The sequence below is a fragment of the Xyrauchen texanus genome, chromosome 42 (assembly GCF_025860055.1).
Source record: "Xyrauchen texanus isolate HMW12.3.18 chromosome 42, RBS_HiC_50CHRs, whole genome shotgun sequence".
NCBI lineage: Eukaryota > Metazoa > Chordata > Actinopteri > Cypriniformes > Catostomidae > Xyrauchen > Xyrauchen texanus.
The window spans coordinates 33,669,430-33,691,959 of record NC_068317.1 but is presented as its reverse complement, the minus strand read 5'-3'; the positions used below and the strand labels follow the sequence as shown (position 1 = coordinate 33,691,959).

At 40.7% G+C, this 22,530-nt stretch overlaps 1 protein-coding gene across 1 annotated transcript; it reads right to left on the bottom strand.

Moving 5' to 3' along the window:
* Positions 1–231: 231 nt before the first annotated feature.
* On the bottom strand, positions 232–14,393 carry LOC127635055 (uncharacterized). The gene is made up of 7 exons (XM_052114833.1): positions 14,332–14,393; positions 7,925–7,966; positions 5,363–5,584; positions 3,966–4,247; positions 3,579–3,860; positions 2,680–2,928; positions 232–950 (listed from the first exon to the last, which is right to left on the bottom strand). The coding sequence occupies exons 1-7, from the start codon at positions 14,363–14,365 to the stop codon at positions 232–234; spliced, it is 1,830 nt and encodes a 609-aa protein (XP_051970793.1). The 5' UTR covers positions 14,366–14,393.
* Between the last annotated feature and the right edge of the window lie 8,137 nt (positions 14,394–22,530).

Below are 22,530 nucleotides of genomic sequence, written 5' to 3'. Positions count from 1 at the left end.
CTTTTCTTTGCTCTCAATGAGTTCCCTTTCTCAAGGCCAAAGTCTACTTCAGTTTTCTGCATGTCGGTACATCTCAAAGTTCCTCATCGGCACAGTACGGGCGGACTATCCGCGGACAGTCGGCCCTGTCGTTCAATGTGTCCGAATGGGCTCAGGGTCATAAGAGCAGACTGAGTGCTTGACCATGCGTGAGACAAAACGGCACGCAGAAAACCAAGTATACTCTAGCCTTTACTCTTGACTTTTTTTAGTCGTTTGTTTCTTCTCGCCTTTCAGTTCTTCATATGGATTTTCCTCATCTAACGTGACCTCATAACCAGCTGCTTTTCCTGTACCCTCACCTTTACCCTGACCCTGACTTTGACCCTCGCCAGGTCCCAGTGTGTGGTACACCTCAGCTTTGACACCCTTAAGGGCCTCATACCCACCCTGACCTTGACCTTGACCCTGACTTTGACCCTCGCCAGGTCCCAGTGTGTGGTACACCTCAGCTTTGACACCCTTAAGGGCCTCATACCCACCCTGACCTTGACCTTGACCCTGACTTTGACCCTCGCCAGGTCCCAGTGTGTGGTACACCTCAGCTTTGACACCCTTAAGGGCCTCATACCCACCCTGACCCTCACCTTGACCCTGACTTTGACCCTCACCGGTTCCCAATGTGTGGTACACTGCATCCTCCCGACGTTTTAGGTGCTCGTATCCCGCCTCAGCCTTGTCTTGAGCGCTGGCCTCACCCAGGGTGTCGTAAACTCCCTGATCGGTAAGATTAATCTGTTCATAATCTCCACCTGCCTGCTTCTTTCTGTCGTCTTTACCCCCTCCGATGGCCTGTTTACCACTTTCTCCACGTCTGCGTTGTCTGCGTTTTAGCACAACCAGCACAATGATCGTCACACCAAGAATAATCAGGAACACCATCAGCGCGATGATGATCTTGCCTCCACCCGCTGACAGTGGTTTTGATAAAAGAGAGAGAGAGAGAGAGAGAGAGAGAGAGTGTGAATTTCAATGGTTAAAATGCAGTGTGCTTACAGAAGTGTTTAGTGCATTTATGGGTGTTTCTACAACATTGGGCACTTTTAGCACTTTGGACGTTTAGTAATTACTGTAAAGTCTCGTTAAAATACTTTACACTCACTATTTTAGTTATTTGTCTACTAACAATGTCCAATAGTGTATTTACATGCATCACAGGACGTGTTTTTGAAATAAAATATCAGATACATTTGTCAGGTTTTTATGAATCCTAAATGCACACAATAAAATTGTTTTTTTTTGTTTGTTTTTTTTTTTTACACTTTTTGCATTATTTGTCAAAGTTACAGCTTGATTGGAAATCATGGCCAATAACAATATTCTGCGAACATGCGATATTTTCCTGATTGTTGTTGTTGTTGTTTATAATACATAATAATATGATTAATATTTATGTTTATATGTTTTAAATGCAATCGTTTGTAATTTTCTAATGCATTTTCATACTTTAATATTGAATGTCTGGGTCTGGGACAAGGCTAAAATGATCAAATCTGCACATATAAGGCATTTGAAAAGTATCAAAAAGATACTATTAAGGCCTTGTAAAAATTGGCCATTTTGATGAGACCATATTACAAAAATAAAAAAGCTTAAAATGATTTGTTTTCAAGAAACATCCCTGGGTCATGAAAGCGCTCAACGTTGAATAAACAGCCATATATATATCAGTACAGTCCACACATGCTCACATAACAGTGAAATAATCTTTGCGTGCACATGTCTGCTGATTTTTAGACGTTTGAAAGTTTATGGGTGTAGCAGACACTGAGAAGCATTTGTATGTGTGAAAAGATGCTGAAAGGGTGTAAAAGAGTTTGTAATAAACAACACAAGTTTACAGTAATGCACTCACACTGACGTCAATGACACAAGGACTTATGAAGCAGAAATGTGCAGCTCATGTGTTTGTTGAACTGCTAATATTCATTGTTTTGTACAGAAATGTGTTATATGAGCTTCAAAGTTGGATTTTTCTGTCTATTTTTGGTATCTTTGCTTGTATCATGCGAAAAAGATTATGAAGAGAAATTGTTATGGGAGCATAGTAGAGATGTGTGTGTGTGTCTGCAAGTGTTTGTGTGTGTGTGTGTGTCTGCAAGTGTGTGTGTGTGTGTGTGTGTGTCTGCGAGTGTGTGTGTGTGTCTGCGCGTGTGTGTGTGTGTGTGTCTGCGAGTGTGTGTGTGTGTCTGCGAGTGTGTGTGTGTGTGAGTGTGTGTGTGTGTGTGTGTGTGTGTGTGTGTGTGTGTGTGTGTGTGTGTGTGTGTGTGTGTGTGAGCGTGTATTTATCACTTTGTGGGGACCAAATGTCCCCATAAGGATAGTAAAACCCGAAATGTTTGACCTTGTGGGGACATTTTGTCGGTCCCCATGAGGAAAACAGCTTATAAATCATACTAAATTATGTTTTTTGAAAATGTAAAAATGCAGAAAGTTTTCTGTGAGGGTTAGGTTTAGGGGTAGGGTTAGGTTTAGGGGATAGAATATAAAGTTTGTACAGTATAAAAACCATTATGTCTATGGAAAGTCCCCATAAAACATGGAAACACAACGTGTGTGTGTGTGTGTGTGTGTGTGTGTGTGTGTGTGAGTGTGTGTGTGTGTGTGTGTGTGTCTGTGTGTGTGTGTGTGAGAGAGTACCTTTGTTGTTGCTGTAAGCCTTGCTGAAACATGAAAAACCGTTTTCGCATTTGACTCGGCAGCTGTACAATCCTTCTTCAGTTATGGTAAGATTCTGGCTGAATTCAGATTTCAGTCTTGAGCGTATATTTGATTTATCAAATGGTGTGTGATACCAGTAGTATGTTGTACAGTTGGCATGACACAGATTGCAATGACAATGCAGAAAATTACTGGATATCAGGGACACTGATGGAACTGGAGGGCCACCTATACAAAACACACACACACACACATGCACACACACATGCACATGCACAAACACACACGCACACACAAACAGAAACACGCACACACACACACACAGGCACACACACACACACAAACACACACGCACACACACAAACACACACGCACACACACACAAGCACAAACATACACGCACACACACAAACAAACACACACTTATAACGAAGGCATGTTATCTGCAGTTTTTCACTAATGAACACAAGAAAAACATTCAAAGGAATATTCCAGGTTCAATGCAAGTTTAGCTCATCGACAACGTTTGTGACAGGTTTTAAAAAAATCGAGGTTACAGTGAGGCACTTACAATGGCATGGGAATTTAAACTTTAGGATTTACTGCAGGATGACTGTCATGGCAACAAAGTTGTAAAACAGTCATGTTAACACACATGTTGTTTACGTCTTGTGTGGATACTTTTGAAACCGTGAGTATTTGAATGTTTACGGATTGACCCCCATTGACTTCTGTAAATAGAAAAGTGGGAAGTCTCAATTTATTTCTGTATTATTCAATATAATGCCACAAATGCTGTCAGTTGAGCTGAACGTGTAACATTCATTTCGATGGTGTTTTTGGGTAGTTTGAGATGGAGCAGGTGTCGTAGTGTTTACCTATGACTTTTAACTCCTGTTGATCAGAACTGCCTTTCTGCTGTGCGGCTTGTCGATGGATGTGGCTGTACCTGTAGGTGGCCTGACAGCTGTACTGCCCATTATTTTTTTGTGCGGCGTGGGTGATGGTGTAAGTGTCATCATTTTTTTCTTCAAGTTCAGTTCCATTAAAATAGAAGACAGCATGTTCGACCTTTCCCCCTCCCCACACCACACACCTGAGAGCAATTGTCTGCCCTTCCATCGCAGGTGTGGCTGGAGGCTCCAACATCACTTTGCTCTCTGAAACAGACCCAATATACAGGTTAGATTCCACCTCCTTACAGGAATAGTCTGTGTAATGTTAACATGGCAAACCCTGGTTAAACAGACTTAAAAAGTTATCACCTGTCATTTTCAGCGTGACTGCATTGCTTCGATGTTTGGTTTTCCGATTCAGGCACCAGAAGGAGGCTCTTTTGGCCTCTTTCAGTTCTGCGAAAATGAAACCCCTCTGCGTCTCTTTGTCGGGATCCATGCCTAGCTTGAAGCCAGAACCCCCAAACCTTGATGCAAAACACGCCCACCCTTTCAGTTCATCATCTACATGCAGTACTAGAGTTCTCCCTTCACCTTTAGCAATCACAACACCTCCTGCAGATAAAGAGAGCTGTGCATGGGGCTCCAATTCTGCATGGGAGGGAAAGTCAGAGATTGTGAAAACCAAAACGAGAAAGAGATAACGTTTATAGAAGAGTAGAGGTTGCATGGACATTCATTCAGATGAGTGCTTTTCACTATTGTTTAATTAACCGCGTGGGACCCCGCGTACACATGCGTGGACATTGTACAATATGCGACGCATCATTTGAATTCATTTAAATCAACTGATCTCAGTTCAGGAGACTCTGTGCTGTCATTAAAGGGTTAAGCTTTCGATGACAAAACAACATGGTGCCAACCATAGCGGAGTTTGTTTTTGGGAGAACCGCCAACATAACTACATCTGGTTTTTACATTGAATCCTGTTTGAGTCAAAAGATTAGAGTGTCTCGTTTCATCCGAGATGCCGTTTTTAAAATTTGAGCAATTTATCATGAAATGCCACGCTGCTAAACACAATGTACACTAATGTGTACTTTGGCTTAGAAACACTATATTTACTGTGCATTATCATTGAGAATCAATGGGTTCATCTACAAGCTTTATATGGAGTTAGGATGAAAATAAGATGCATTTCAAACTGTTCTGAGACCAGTGCAGACAGACAGCACACTGGAGGTTAAGTCGTTCACTAATTAGGGAGCAAGGGAGCATCTTATAAAACATTCAATCCTAAAATCTGAACTAAAGTTCAGTTTTAGGCTGCAGATGATGTTTGCACCACTGAACATGTTTGGCAGACATGGGACAATGACAATCAGTATATAGATGCAGAATTTATAATGTATAATTTTAGTTTAACATGGCTGGCCATCGGGAGAACCGAGCGTGGGTTGGCCGCAAAATGGTCCGAATGGGCCACAATAAGCAAAAATGAGCCGCTGCGTTATGCAGAACAGCCCACACATTGGCGCAGTGCGGCGACACCCCCCCCCCCCCTTCGACTTTTGGGCCAGTTGTTATGTAAAATCCCAGGCCGATTTGTCTTCCCAGTCCAGCCCTGAACCAAAATGACAATAAAAATCACAGAAATACATCCGTTTTCTGACATCGGTTGTGGGGACCATCATTTGTTTTCATGACTTAATAACACTTGTCTGAATGAGTAGTCCTCAAGCAAGCCCCAAGAATACAGTTCATACCCAAAACTGTTAGCTGGTACACATCACTCGGGACTCCATTCCTCTCACATTTGTACTCTCCATTATTTGCTGGTGTTAACGCAGTCAAATGCATTAATGAATCTTGGTGAATTGGTAAATGAGCATTGTTAATATACCATTTTATCGGTTCACCGTTGCCATTACATGTCAGAGAAATATCGTCTCCAACATACACCCTTGGGAAGTTTGGGAAATGAGAAACTAAGAGAAAGGAGAGAGAGACAACAAAACTATGAGAGAGCCACATCATGAAAGATCGATAGTTGAAAACCTAAGGTAGGCCTATGTATAATGTATGTTGGTACTGTTTGCACCTCTTAAAATTAATATTGTACCAAATAGAATGACTATAAATACACATACTCTATACGTACATATGTTTATGTTAATATATATACTCTAATGTTTTATTGAAATTAAAATGTTCTTTAGACTATTACAAAACATTGGGAAGATAATGTGCATCTTTAATCAGATGTAAAAACTGATTTAATGCTTGTTGTTTTGCCGTTACATTGCGATACATGCGACATATGAACAAGTGACTGAAGTTTCATGAACCTCTACTGTAAGTAAACAAAACTTGCCTTATTTCAAGTGAAAGACTTGTCTGATTTATTGGGTGTCTCAATCAGCTCCCTTGCTCCCTATGTCGGGAATCAGTATATTGTGAACATGAATTTAGGCACCGGCAAGGGTGGTGATCCACTGAGCATTGGTACGCTTATAACTCAATTACAGTTTTGTCAGGAAGACTCGCAGACTTGAGTGAAACTTAAGATTGGATTTATTTGATGAATATAAAACAGAAATGTAATGGCTCTCATTGGCGTAAGCCCCGTCTGGCGGTCCGAAGAAGTTGTACTCGGAACCGTCATATCCTGTCAGAGACAGCGCTAGCGTTAGAACCACCAAACGAGACAAGGCTGTGTGCTCCTGTGGAAGTCCGGAACTCGTCAAACTCGATATAATTTATTGGCATAGATGCATTGCATGGAGATTGAGGGGCTCACGGGAGATGTGCTGGCACGAGGTCCACCTCAAATTCATCCTGCTTGACCTCACGGCCCTGCCATGCGTTCTCGTGTGATCCCTCGGATATCACAGAAGAGGCGGGTGGGAGGGCACGTGAGGCTGGATCATCCCTCAGAATGATTGTGATTTGCGAGTGCAGCGTCTTGAGGCTCATGCCTTCGCAGTGAGGGAAGTCTGTCTCCATGAGAGCTGACTCTGCGTGGGCATGGCCCAGACAGAGAATGTAGCTCTCATGATGACCTGATGGCGGGATGTACCTCTCGCACAAGGAACACTTACGAAACGACATCTTTGAAAGGACACGAATAGTAACCGACTCTTTTTATATCAAGCACCAAGCAGAGAGGCGGAGTGTTGTTCACCGGAGCACTGCAGGGATGTGGAGAGTTTTCTTAATGCCGTGAAGATCCCACCTGCTGACTCGTGTAGTCGAAGGTGAGGCAGTAGAGGGCTTTTAGATGAGAAATGAATCGCTGTCTTGAAGGAAGAAAATTCTGAAGAATGGCATTCGCGCGCCTGCTTTTATAGCGGACAGCTTCGTGCCTAAAAGGGCGGGGCTCAAAACACCATAACCAATATTAGAATATTGCCGTTATTGTAGAGAGGTTTCAACTAGGTTGTGTGGAAGAACACTCCCCATATGCATTTAGCACACACTGTCAAGTGTACCGAGTCTTAAGGGAACATCCATCCATCCATCTTCAACTGCTTATCCGAAGTCGGGTCGTGGGGGCAGCTGCTCCAGCAGGGGGCCCCAAACTTCCCTATCCCGAGCCACATTAACCAGCTCTGACTGGGGGACCCCGAGGCGTTCCCAGGCCAGTGTGGAGATGTAATCTCTCCACCTAATCCTGGGTCTTCCCCGAGGCCTCCTCCCAGCTGACTTGCCTTAAACAACTCCCTGGGGAGGCGGTCAGGGGGCATCCTTACCAGATGCCCAAACCACCTCAACTGACTCCTTTCGACGCAAAGGAGCAGCGGCTCTACTCCGAGTTCCTCATGTATGACTGAGCTCCTCACCCTATCTCTAAGGGAGAAGCCCGCCACCCTTCTGAGGAAGCCCATTTCGGCCGCTTGTTCTCGCGACCTAGTCCTTTCGGTCATGACCCAGCCTTCATGACCATAGGTGAGGGTAGGTACGAAAATTGACCAGTAGATCGAGAGCTTTGCCTTCTGGCTCAGCTCTCTTTTCGTGACAACGGTGCGATAGAGCGAGTGCAATACCGCCCCCGCTGCCCCGATTCTCCGGCCAACCTCCCGCTCCATTGTCCCCTCACTCGTGAACAAGACTCTGAGGTACTTGAACTCCTTCACTTGGGGCAATACCTCCTTCCCTACCTGGAGTACGCACTCCATCTTAAGGGAACAGTGTGCTCTCATTTGTGTACTAAAAGATTGTGCACTGGAAGCTTCTGTCACCAAGTCAAATTCCTTGTATGTGTAAGGACAGTTGGCAATAAAGCTCATTCTGATTCTGATTTGATAATGTGAAAATTGTGCTTTTACCTGTTATTTGTCCTTCATTTTCCCTTATGAAAGCCAACAGCACTGTGATAAAAAGGAAGAAAAAGGCAAATTTACTATCAGGTTTGTTTCACTTGTTATCTTGTCTAGCTTATACGCTTTAGGGATGCTCTGATCAGGATTTTTACAGCCGATACAATCTCCGATCTTCTAGTCACCTGATCGGCCGATGTCGATACCAATCCCGATCATTTCCCCTTTTACACTGTTAGATCTTACCAGGGTTTTTATACAGTAAAATACTGGCAGCACTGTTACCAGATAGTTACTGTAAAAACCCTATAATGGTAAGCTACTGCAATTGTTGTGTACAGTAATTTACTGATTACTGTAATTTGTAGCTGAGGTATATTGCTGTAATTTAAAGTATACAGTAACTACCTGTAAATATCCCTTACAATTATGTTTTATTGTCATATTATTATTTATTCTGGAGCTTGACAAGAATAAGGAAACTGGATCATGACATACAGTATATCTATATAGTAAAATATTAAAGGGATTGTTCATCCAAAAATAAAAATTGTAATCTTGGAAGTGTATGACTTTCTTCTACTGAACACAAACAAATATTTTTAGATGAATATTTCTGCTCTGTAGGTCCATATAACGCAAGTGCATGGTGGCTAGAACTTTGTAGGTCCAAAAATCACATACAGGAAACATGAAAGTAATCCATACGACTCCAGTGGTTTAATCCATGTCTTCATAAGAGATATCATAAGTGTGGGTGAGAAACAGATCAATATTTAAGTCCTTTTTTTCTATAAATCTCCACCTTTGACCAGCCCCAAACATATGCACAAAGATAGTGAATCGCCAAAAAACAAAAGAAGAAGAATGTGGAAGTGAAAGTGGAGATTTAACCACTGGAGTCGTATTGATTACTTCTATGCTGCCTTTATGTGCTTTTAAGAGCTTCGAAGTTCTGGTCACCATTCACTTGCATTGTATGGACCTACAGAGATTAGATATTCTTCTAAAAATCTTCATTTGTGTTCTGTTGATTTAAAAAAGTCCCCCAATAATCAAAATGGTAACACTTTACAATATGGGTGCATTAATAAGGATTAATTAATGCTTAACTAATGCACAGATAATATTGAGTTAATATATGACTCATGATTAACTAACCATTAATTAATGATTGAAACATCAGCAACTAATAAAGAGTCTGTCTGATTAATATATTAAGTCATATATGAATTGCTATTAATTAAATGTGTAATCGTGGATTAATTCCCTAACTACTCATTATATGAACTAATAGTGTTAATTAATGTGCTTAATATTAATATGCGCTAATATGCATTAATACATGCTTAATTACTGCATTATCACTGCAAATTCATGAGTTCATTTAATTAATAGCAATTCAGACTCTTTATTTTGTTGCTGATTTGGCAATCATTAATTAATGGTTAGTTAACCAGGAGTCATATATTAACTCAATATTATCTGTGCATTAGTTAAGCATTAATTAATGCATATTAATGCATCCGTATTTTAAAGTGTTACCATCAAAACAAGCAAGTACAACCCCCGATAGAGCTGCAGTTGCAAATTTTTTTCTCTCTAGAAATGCTCTGAGATCAAACGGAGCCTATGTGCGTTCTAATGCAAATAATTACCAGAATTAATAATAAAAAATAAAGAATTAAAAGAGTATGAACACCAAAAGGCTTATTACATTTACATTTATGCATTTGGCAGACACTTTTATCCAAAGCGACTTACAGTGCACTTATTACAGGGACAATCCGCCGGAGCAACCTGGAGTTAAGTGTTTTGCTCAAGGACACAATGGTGGTGGCTGTGGGGATCAAACCAGCAACCTTCTGATTACCAGTTATGTGCTTTAGACCACTACACCACCACCACTCCATTTGACACTTAGCTTATTAAATAAGCTTAGTGTCAAACTGAAGACCCATAGGTGCAATTCAACTTAATGTGACATTTTTGGTTATTGGTTCATTACTTCGTATAATTATTAATATTCCTTATTTTATTTCTATTGTTATTTCTATTTAATCCATTATATATTGGTATCTTAATATTGTATAAATAATTATTATTTCCCTGACTTTAGTTGGATTATTGAATTAATAGTTCGTTTTTGACTTATTGCTGATTGAACTTTAATGAGGGAACACTCCGTAATGAATGCCAGTGCCTCTGAAGTCTTAAAGGAGCCGCGTGTCTTTTGTGACATGAACGATCGGTTTATGCGATCTGCCAAATTACATTTTTGGCTTCACTAATACCTCAAATGCCCACAGTCTTACCAATCACCAGATATAAACAACATTGTGTGTAATATAGATTTACAGATCCTTCATACTATCTTATTAGTACTTAGTACTATCTTACTAAGATTTATTATTAAAAAATAATTAAATCAATAATAATAAAGCATTATTGTTATGATGCCTTATGAGGACTCTTCATAGACATACTGATTTTTATACTATACAAACTATAGATTCTGTCCTCTAAACCTCACAAAACACTACTACAAATGTATTTCTACATTTTCAATAAAATATTGTTTAGTATGTTTTTTTTTAAGCGATTTGAATTATGGAGACACTAGAAATGTCCTGATAAATCACATTTATAGCATAATAACCTTATAATTACCAGTTTGTAACCTAAAAAATGTCCTCGTAAACCACATAAACATGCACACACACACACATACACACACACACACAAACACGCACACACACCACACACACACACACACACACACACACACACATATACACTCTCACACACCCACACGCATACATACACACACACCCACACATACACTCTCACACACACACATACAATCTCACACACACTCACACACACACACATGCACACATGCACACACACACACGCGGACACACCAACAGACGCATACATTCTCTCTCACACACACACACACACACACACACACACATACACACACACACACACACACACACACACACACATACACTCTCACACACACGCACACACCCACAGACGCATACACTCTCTCACACACACACACACACACACACACACACACACACCCACAGACGCATACACTCTCACACACACACACACACACACACACACACACACCCACAGACGCATACACTCACACACACACACACACTCTCACACACACACACACACACACACACACACACACACACCCACAGACGCATACACTCTCACACACACACACACATGCACACACACACACACACCCACAGACGCATACACTCACACACACACACACACACACACACACACACACACACACACACACACACACACACACACACACACACACACACACACACCAGGGTTTCCGTTGTCCGGTAATTACCGGACATTGGCCGGTAAAAAAAATTAAATGTCCGACAAAATTAAATCTCTCCGGTCAAATTGTCCGATTAAAATTGCCTAATAATCCCGTCCCCCTAACACAATCTGAATTTGAGAATAAGCCTAAAATGTATAAAGCAAAAATACACCGATCTCTTGCTATGTTATAAAGGAACAGGCTCTATCGTTTGAAAGTTATGAAACAACATCGCATGCTGCATTTCAAATAAAGCGCACGCCTAAAACGGCTGCAATATAGACCTAAACAACGAACGATTGAGTGAGACGTTTCAAATATGGCCAGGCCCAGGCAGACTAGCTTTAAAAGCTTTTTTCAGAGGCCAGACGATGGTGAATCAGGAACATCTCATTATAGATAGATCAGTGCTTCTAATCCGCGCATTCGTGCAGTTTTTTTCTCTATCATCAAAACTGAATAGCCTATGTTCATCAGTGCATGGTTACAGTCTATATCAAGCAGGGACACGTTTGTGTGCATTTTATTTTGTGATTTCACCGGAATTAATAGAGAGTCTCCGCAACGGCGATAGATTGAAACGCGCGTCCTAGTGAAGATTGCGCAACTCGCGCAGCGCGTCGTCCATGCAACTGACAGCAGCGGACACGAGCGCTCAGCTTGATTTCAAAAACAACAGATTTTAGCGCTAGATCTCTTATTTAATAACGGACTAAATGAATGATCTGCTAGTTAACTGGAGATGTTTTATTTATTTGTATTAGGTACATCCGTGCCTCAATGTTTCAAAAAGTGAATGTGTGTGAAACCACAGTAAAAAACAATTGGCGTTGATTGACGCCAATCGGACGTTCATGTTTTTTTTTCGTCTATTTGAAAGTTAAGCTAATAATAATATGTTGCATTCTATACGGCCTGATTATGTCATTTTTTAAGTTACATAGACTGCCTCCAGTTTTCCTCAACTTGACTAATTAAGAGGCGATATATTTGACCGGCATATCATCAAAATGTCCGTAAAACGAAACCAAGTGACCGGCACCATTTTTTTCTAGCGGAAACTCTGATACACACACACCCACAGACACATACACTCTCTCTCTCACACACACACACACACACACATGTTGTGTTTCCATGTTTTATGGGGACTTTCCATAGACATAATGGTTTTCATACTGTACAAACTTTATATTCTATCCCTAAACCTAACCCTACACCTAAACCTAACCCTCACAGAAAACTTTCTGCATTTTTACATTTTCAAAAACATAATTTAGTATGATTTATAAGCTGTTTTCCTCATGGGGACCCACAAAATGTCCCCACAAGGTCAAACATTTCGGTTTTACTAGCCTTATGGGGACATTTGGTCCCCACAAAGTGATACATACACACACACACACACACACACACACACACACACACACACACACACACACACACACACACACACGCATATACATACACGCACACACCCACAGAAACATACACTCTCTCACACACACACACACACACACACACACACACACGCACACACCCACAGACACATACACTCTCTCTCACACACACACACACACACACACACACACACACACACACACACACACACACACGCATATACATACACGCACACACCCACAGAAACATACACTCTCTCACACACACACACACACACACACACACACACACACGCATATATACATACACGCACACACCCACAGACACATACACTCTCTCACACACACACACACACACACACACACACGCACACACCCACAGACACATACACTCTCTCACACACACACACACACACACACGCACACACCCACAGACACATACACTCACACGCACACACACACACACACACACACACACACGCACACACCCACAGACACATACACTCTCTCTCACACACACACACACACACACACACACACACACGCACACACCCACAGACACATACACTCTCTCACACACACACACACACACACACGCACACACCCACAGACACATACACTCACACACACACACACACACACACACACACACGCACACACCCACAGACACATACACTCACACGCACACACACACATACACACTTTTTTAACTATTTAAATATCTTTTCAATTGAAATACATTTTTGTCTTGATTAAAAATAGTCAGTTTCTGAAGTTTAATTTTGTATTTTGTAAAAAAATTTGCTGACTTCTAGAAAACAAATAAAAAAGATTTATTTACTGTTTCTGTGCAAGATCTAGTAAATGTGTGCAAAATACTAAATAAGTTATTTTTGGTAATTCAGCAGTTTATTTTTATGTAATTTATGCATTACTCTAAAAAACATTTTTTTATTATTATTTAATGCTGTTAAATCCTGTTTAATGAATTATTTTTGATGATTTTATCAGATTAGCACATATATCGGAGGAAAAAAAAATACATTTCAAATATTTGCAATTTTGGTTATTTTTGCAAATTGTCACTGTTTAGCCTTAACTGATCAAAACCCAAGAAATAACATTTAATCACTGTCATTGAACAGAATTAAATGTTCAATAATATTTAATAACTTAGGCCATGTTTTTAAGGTTTTGGCCACATCTGGGTGTATTTCAGGAGTTCAAAAGGATCTTACAAATTAGTTGATTACGATAAAAGCTTATCTGAAACAATACAATCCTCCCTCATAGATAAAACTGTTATCCTCAGCTATATCTTTTAACTATTTAAATATCTTTTAAATTGAAATACATTTTTGTCTTGATTAAAAATATTCAATTGAAACATTCTCCCGCTGAAACATGAAATCAATTCAAAGATCAAAATAAAACTGCAGGCTTTAGTCAGTTCAACACATTTACAAAAAAGTCTGCATATTAATTCATTTGCCAAATCAATTGACTAGAAGCAGTGTAAACTGACCAGTTCAAATAAATCTCAATGTAATTATGTAATTATTATAAATGCACCAAAGAGTGCAAAACATCCCATTACACAGCCACATCATCAAACAACATAATGCTTCATTTATTAAGTGTTTTACCTGATAGAGGGAGCAGAAAAACCCTCATCTCCATCAACAGAGGAGAGCTGTTTATCTGTCCTGGAGAGAGACACAACTGTCAGACTGAGCGAGAGACACGGCATGTATAAGATTTAGGAAGTGACACAGCTATTGTCAACAGAACGTATGCTTGATTCATTTATCTTTGTTCTATTTGTAGATGTTGTCACACCTCACAGTCACACTGAGTCAGGTACGTGTTTTAATGGCTGATTTCAAATTCACAAAGCTAATTTTGTGTGTGTTTTCATGTGTGATGTTGCAGGATGCACTAAAGTGCTTTGAGGTGCACTCAGTGTGCTGTTTAGCTGTATCAGGCTTTGCTATTTACAGAATGTGAAAAATAGCATCACACAGTTTGTCAGTCATCTTCCTCAACAAGATAACACACTGAAGGTCCAAAGCAAACCCAAAATAAACATATAGATTTATTTATTGCATTTACACTAATTAGTCATTTTTTGAATTTTATTTTTAAGTTAAACAGTACAGATAAACAGTTAAGACACCGTTATCTAAACACAACCATATCTATGCATCACTGTGACTAGATTTAAAAGCAGTAGTTAAAAAAAGTGTGCAAAGATGTTTTTTTTTTAATTTAAGATGACATTTATTTGATGAGTATAAAACAGAAATGTAATGTCTCTCTCTTTGGCGTAAGCCCCGTCTGGCGGTACGAAGAAGTTGTACTCGGAACCGTCATATCCTGCTGGAGGTAGGAGGCAGGGGCGAGGAGTCTACCCCCATGCAGGATGGGACTCAACAGGTGGTGCTGGGGTGGAGGAGGTTGTAGCAATGTGATCAGACTTATAAAGCAACGGCTTACATGTGATTGGCTAAGAGTTACCCAGCTAATGGTGCGATGATGTACAGCTGCTAGTCTTCCCGCTAGAACTACGCTGTGCTTACATATCTTTTGCCATAAATTGTACACTTTGATCAATCTATTCGTTTAACCCTTAAACCCAAACCTCAGGTTTATAGTGATGAAAAATAAAACATCAAAATATGGCAAGGCTAGTGTATTTATATAGCACATGTCCTACACAATGGCAATGCAAAGTGCAAATGCACAACATCCCATTTCACAGCCACGGCATCAGACATTATAATGTTTCATCTATTCTTAATTAATAATTAAAGTGAGAGAAAGACAAAAGCAAAACGATTCAGTGAACTCAATAAGTGCAGCGCAGTGCTCGGTCAGTAAATGCACAGATGTGTTTTCGGTCTGGATGTAAATGTGGCTACTGTTGGGGCACATCTAACCTCTTCTGGAAGCTGGTGCCAGCTGCGGGTGGCATAATAGCTAAACGCTGTCTCACCTTGTTTTGAGAGAACCCTCTGTATGTCTAACTGACTTGATCCTAATGATCTGAGATGTCTGCTGTGTTTATATTCAACAAGCATATCTGAAATGTATTCAGGTCCTAGGCTATTGGGCGATTTATAAACGAGTGCTTTAAAATGTATTCTTAATGTAAATGGAAGCCAGTGTAAAGACTTGAGGACTGGAATAATATACTCTGATGTTTTTGGGTTTGGGTGAGAATCCTGGCAGCGGCATTCTGAATGATCTGCATGGGTCTAATGGTCTTTTTGGGAAGGCCGGTTAGGATCCATCTACCCTACTGGTGATCAATGCATGGACAGGTTTCTTTAAGTCTTGATACAAAGCATCTAATTCTAGCTAAATTTTTGAGACGATAGCAGGCTGATTTAGTTATTGCTGAGATGTGACTACTGAAACTAAGGTCTGACTCCAAAATCACACCAGTCGGCACATCCAACTGTTAATTTCATGGATGCACTGGCACGGCGAGTCTATGGGGCTGTAGTCATTTGGCGATAGGGCTAGATAGATCTGGATAGCGTCTGCATAGCTATGGTACGCATAATTTGGCCTAGTGGGAGCATATACAGGTTGAACAGGAGCGTGCAAGAATTGAGCCATGTGGGACTCCGCACGTCATGGATGTCCACTCAGATTCATAGTTACCCATGTTCACATAGTAACCCCTCCCCTCAAGATATGACCAGAACCAGCCTAGGACCGTCCCAATGAGCCAAACCCAGTTTTCCAATCTGTCCAGGATAATGTTGTGTCAAAAGCAGCACTGAGATCTGATAACACCTGCACAGATATTTTGCCTAAATCAGTATTTAGCCGAATGTCATTTAGGATCTTTATGAGCACCATCTCTGTGCTATGACGCGGTCGGAAACCAGACTGGAAATATCCAAGTAGCCATTCGAGGTTAAGAATTCGTTCAGCTGATTGAAAACAAACTTTTCAATGATTTTGCCTATGAAAGGATGATTTAAAATGGGTCTGTAGTTGTTCAATTGTTCTTTTTAGGAAGGGGTTGGACAACTGCAGTTTTCAGGGACTTCGGACATGTGCCTGAAAGGAGTGACACATTGACTATTTCTCTCAGATCATTTTCCAGACAGTTAAACACATTTGTGAAAAATGGAGTGGGGAGCGTGTCAAGACAGCAGGTTGAAGTTTTAAGATGCTGGACTATTTCTTCCAGGGCTTTGCCATCAATTTCCTCAAAATCAGACATAGTGACTAATGAGGTTTTTGTGATGGGTGCAGTCTGACCTCAGTGCAACATGAGGCCATTCTAATATCACTGATCTTCTTCATGAGAAAAGGTGCAAACTCCTTGCACTCAGTTTTGAATATTGTGCACTATCTGGGCATTTTGTGGATCCATTATGATAGATGTACGTGCCGTCTCTCTAAAAACCCAAGTATGTGATCATGTTTGGTGAAATCCCTGTGCATTTAAGGGTTAATACATTGGATTGATTTTAGCGATTAATTATTCATCAGTGATTCTAATATTGCCCACAGAGCTTATTCTGGATACACATGTATAAAAATAACCTCTATTTGATAGTATTCTGTAATGCTCGCTGTTTTTGTAAAGCTATATCTGAATAAATGGGAATGGGAGAAATGTATTATTTCTTTTACGGAAAAAAAAGAGGGGTCGTAATGCTCAATATTACGGCTGTTGGAACATCAATTCTGCCTTGCAGTTTGTTTACGTTAATATGCATGAGTACTATTTTTCTGACAGGTCAAGTGACATTTTGTATGTGATTTGAGCTAAAGAAATGATGCTACCGGAGTACTTAAGTAGTCAGTTTTAATTCTTGATTTATTGCAGTGTAATCTTGGCCTGTACTTGGATGACTGAGGCCACCGAATGAAGTGACTTGCCTTTAATAAAATTGCAAGACAAAAACATAAAGACTATTTCCAAATTCTGAATGAAATGTTGTTAATAGAGCAGTGCTAGAAGTTCTAACAAGTTATTGAATATAAAAACTTATTGCATATGTACAAAATATATTGGGTATTAAATGTGTGAATGTGTGAGTGTGAATGTGTGAGTGTGAATGAGCTAAGCTCTTGGTAAAGTAGCTATGATGTCTTTGATGCCCTTAAACAACTAAATGTGAAACCAATGTACTGCACATTTACTTTGCTATTCCAGCTAAATATTTCACAAAACAAGTGTGACGACAATGATTTGTGCTTAAACATTGTGATTCAGACAATTTTAGTTAGTTCTGAGAAAAGCTTCAGCAGATGACGCTTGCTTTGCTTGTTTGTTTTTTTGTAATGCGGTGACATTGCCCAAGTCTCCAAATAATGTTTGGGGCCACCGAAACTGTCCCTGTTTATCTTTTAATGGTTGTGCATAAAACTCTGTAAACTGTTGAGAATGTTCTGCGATTGGTCAAACAATTTTCTTTCCTGTGACATTTTCTCATGTTTCACACTGAATGACTGAACTTAACCACACTATCACATTTACTAAGCACAGTTTTGACTTGTTTGGACAAAGTGCACAGGCCTGCAGCTTTTTTTTTTATTATTACTTAGGCTGTTTTCACATTGCTTGGTCTAAACCCGATTTTGATTCGACCACACATTTGTGTCATTAGTGTGAGAACTTCACTTCAGACGTGGTTTGCTGGTAGACACTCAAATTAACAACAGTCATCGGATGAGTATGCGTTCCTGTTTTTTCCTCTTGTTGTACTAGAGGAACTTGCATTACTTTGTGTTTCTGGTTTCTTCCTGTGCATTGCCAAGAACACCCAACGATGGTGTAATGAAGACAAGCATGCAGATTACTCAGCACTAAGATATTTCTTACTTTCAGTTCAATTTAATTTGAGATGGATGGGTTAATATTAAATAAATGAACAGTAATAATGTGTTGGATGCATTTAATTCTTCTTAGATGTTCAAATCAAGAGAAAGTCCAGTTGGTAAAAAATTACCTACATAAGAATTTGAAAATAAGGGACACAATGGGCTGATTTAATGAGGAGTCTTTTTAACCACTTATTTTTGAGGAATTTAACTTATATTTGCATATAAACCTGCATATATAATGCATCAAGGAAGTATGCATAATGCTATGCCTTCTTAAGCATACTGTAACACAGTTCAATGGAAAGGAGGAAGTGAGAACCGGCGTGACAATATAAATAATAGTTTAATGAGAAACCTAAACAAAGGACACAAACACACATGATGGTCAGCTGACCATAAACGATCTCTCTCTCCTCGCACTGCCATCCGCAGTCGGCCTTTATCCCTCTCGTAGGCTTAATTAGCCTGATAAGGGACCGGGTGTATAATCACGACCCGCCCTGTCACATTCCTCCCTCGTTCTCTCAGGCTGGGGAGCCTCCAGCATGACGTACACCCCCCCCCAGGTGGACGATAGCCGCGCCTCTCCGGGCAGATCGGAGGCAGTCCTCCAGCCCCTGGCGGACGGAACGCCCGCCGCGTTCTCGGGGAACAGAAGGGGTCTCCCCCGCCCCTGGCAGTTGTTCTCTCGCTCCAGGCGGTCGGGCTCCTCCGTCCCCCGGCAGATGGCCGCAGCTGCTCCGTTAGTGGCGAGAACTCTACTACGGCGTATCCGTCCTCCTTCCACGGTTTCGGCACCAGTGTAACACAGTTCAATGGAAAGGAGGAGGTGAGAACCGGCTTGACAATATAAATAATAGTTTGATGAGAAACTTAAAACAAATGACACAAACACACATGATGGTCAGTGGACCATAAACGTTCTCGCTCTCTCGCACCACCATCCGCAGTCGGCCTTTATCCCTCTCGGAGGCTTAATTAGCCTGATAAGGAACCGGGTGTGTCTTAATCATGACCCGGCCCCGCCCTCCGCCCTGCCACACATTTGTTGTATACATGTTGTATAGCTAATACTAATCTATTCCTGTTACAACATTTAAGAGCACAGTGCACTACAACATTATATAACACATTTAACTGAAGTTTAAAGTCATTATTCTCCTCAAAGGTACAACCAAGAATAAGTATGGATTCAAATGTAATTTTATTGTGGTTACAAAATTGATGAGAACATTAAACTGTTTATGAGGTGTTAAAAGGCATTTGAATGCGTTTTATTAATGGAGAATACTTGAGAATATGTATTGCGTATTTGCAGGCTGTGTTGAAAGTGTTATCCAGTTGAGTTGAATGGTGATGCACTGCAAACTGAAAGTAAAATAAGTCATGTGAACTTGACGTTTGTTGTTTAATAATAGTGTTGGGAAATAAAGATTGAGCCATTTCGAAGCCTGGGTTGCAGGCATCTGTGTTTTTTCGTTGAAGAAAATCACACATTATATATACGTTTTTGCATATATACAGTGAAATTTATTAGTTTTCACATATCCCAGCTAAGCTGGGGTCAGAGTGCAGGGTCAGCCATGATACAGCACCCCTAGAGCAGATAGGGTCAAGGGCCTTGCTCAAGTGCCCAACAGTGGCATCTTGTCCTTGCTTGAACCCTCACCCTTGTGGTCAGTATCTAAGAGCCTCAACCGCTGAGTCACCATTGCTCACTAAACTTGATGGTGTGAAAAGACTTTGTCTTTTTGACAGTTGTTGGGGGCAGAGTTTAGCAGTTTCTATTTCAGGGCTTGAGATCAGGATCTGTTCTATCTTGTGTCTGACTTGTGTTCCTTTTAAGCCCTACTGCTTAAATCAGCCTAAAGTGCTTGTCTGGTGTTAGATCTGTTTTTCTTATGGTCTCCCAGCCTGATCAGGATGGTCTGTTTTGGTCTGGTCTGGAAAATTCTTACATTCATGGGACAGAAGCAAGTGGTTGTCATGTGTTAGATGGAAACGATATCCAGTGATGTCATTGGCATATATTTTCATTCGCACGATATCAGACGAATTAGCCAAATTTAAAAAGAAGTTATGAATCCTGACGATTTTGCCGTGAGAGTGTGTTGTCTGGTTTTAGTGCACTTTTCATGAGGGGACCAGCTGACCACCCAGGTAAACCAGCTGAATGTAAATGGTCTGCACTTTTTTTTATTAACCTTAGAGGTTACCAAAGCACTTTACACTGTGTCCCATTCACACTCACACACCAATGACGGCAGAGCTGCCATGCCAGGTACTAGCCTCCATTGGGAGCAACTTGGGGTTCAGTGTCTTGCCCAAGTACACTTCGGCATGTGGAGTCATGTGGGCCGGGAATCAAACCACCAACCCTGCGATTAGCAGCCAACCCGCTCTACCACCTGAGCCACAACCGCCCAGAAGACCAGCTTGGCCAGACTAGGAGACCATCTAAGACCAACAAACCATCTTAGGCTGATTATAGTTTCTTAGGTAAACTCAGTACACTGAGGATGCTCTCGTTTTAAAAATAATAACTTATTGATGTTGCTTTTTACACTAATCAGCCTTGGAAAAAAAAATAGCAGAGCTGACTAATATCTAATGAATGACTAATATAGTAAACGTTGGACTAATGGCCAGTGGTATCACTTTAGTTGGGGGATTTTGTGGGCAGTTACTGGTTACTCAGAGAAACAGTGGAGAGCCCAGAACAAACTGGCATTGTCATATTTGACTCATTCCAGTAGTTTTAATGCAACTGTTGCAAGCATGACTGTTACTATACTAATACACGAGGATAGGCATTTTTCGAAACCCTTAACACTAAGTATTGAACTTCTTATCGTAATTCATTTGTGCTTAGGATATTCAAATGATGTGGCCTTTTGAGGAGAGGTGAGCAGTTACTTTTATATGCAATTATGATTCTCGCCTGATGGACAATAAAACAGGCAACAAAACAAAACAAAAATAAATCACATAGATTAGGATTCACAATACATGAGTGTGATATGCTGGGCTGGACATACTGTACATTTTTTAATTTCAGGTGAATTGTTTTTCTTAGTTCAACAACTTTTTAATAATTCAGCCAACCATTTAGTTAATTTAACAAGATCAGTCCAGGGCTGCGTTTCCCAAAAGCACCGCTAGCTCATCTTGATCTACTTAGCTTACGATACTTTTGGGAAACACAGCCCAGGGCAGTTATTCTGACTCTACATTATGACAACTAAAAGGCAGAATAATGTTTTTCTGTGTAGGCTACTTTAAGCCGTTTTCATCAACAGGGACATCAAAAACTATTTTCAAAAGCACAGATTTGATCTGCCATAATTTTAAAGTATAAACAATTGAAGGATCTGAAAGGTTGAATCATGACTCATTGACTGTCATGTAGCTCTAATTTAAGAACAGTGAGCTTTGAAGTCAGAGTGAGAGGACGGGGTGGGACTTGAGTCCATTTTGAAGGGTCAAAAAATAGGACAGCAGTTGCTGTGTCTTGTTTGTAAGGCTGTGTGCTCTGGAGGTGGTAGAGCGGGTCGGCCACTAATCGCAGGGTTGGCGGTTCGATTCCTGCCCATTCCTGCCCACACAACTCCACATGCCAAAGTGTCCTTGGGCAAGACACTGAACCCCAAGTTACTCCCAATGGCAGGCTAGTGCCTTGCATGGCAGCTCTGTGTGTGTGTGTAAATGGGTGAATGACCATCTCTAAACAAAGCTAATTCGAAGTTGGGGATGCTTGGTATACTGCTACCTACAAAGGACGTGTCCTACCTAGCACCAGCCTTCAAAATGAGACGCAGCTAGTGATTCGGCCAGGGACTACACTGAAGAAAAACATCTACTAATAATTAGCTAGCAGGGCTGCATGTGGCTCCAACAGTGTGGCAGGGGAACTCTGATAGACTTACTTCCAGAAGCCTGGTGAAAATTGAGAAACACTGAGAAAACCCAATCTGAAGGACTCCCCTGTTGAC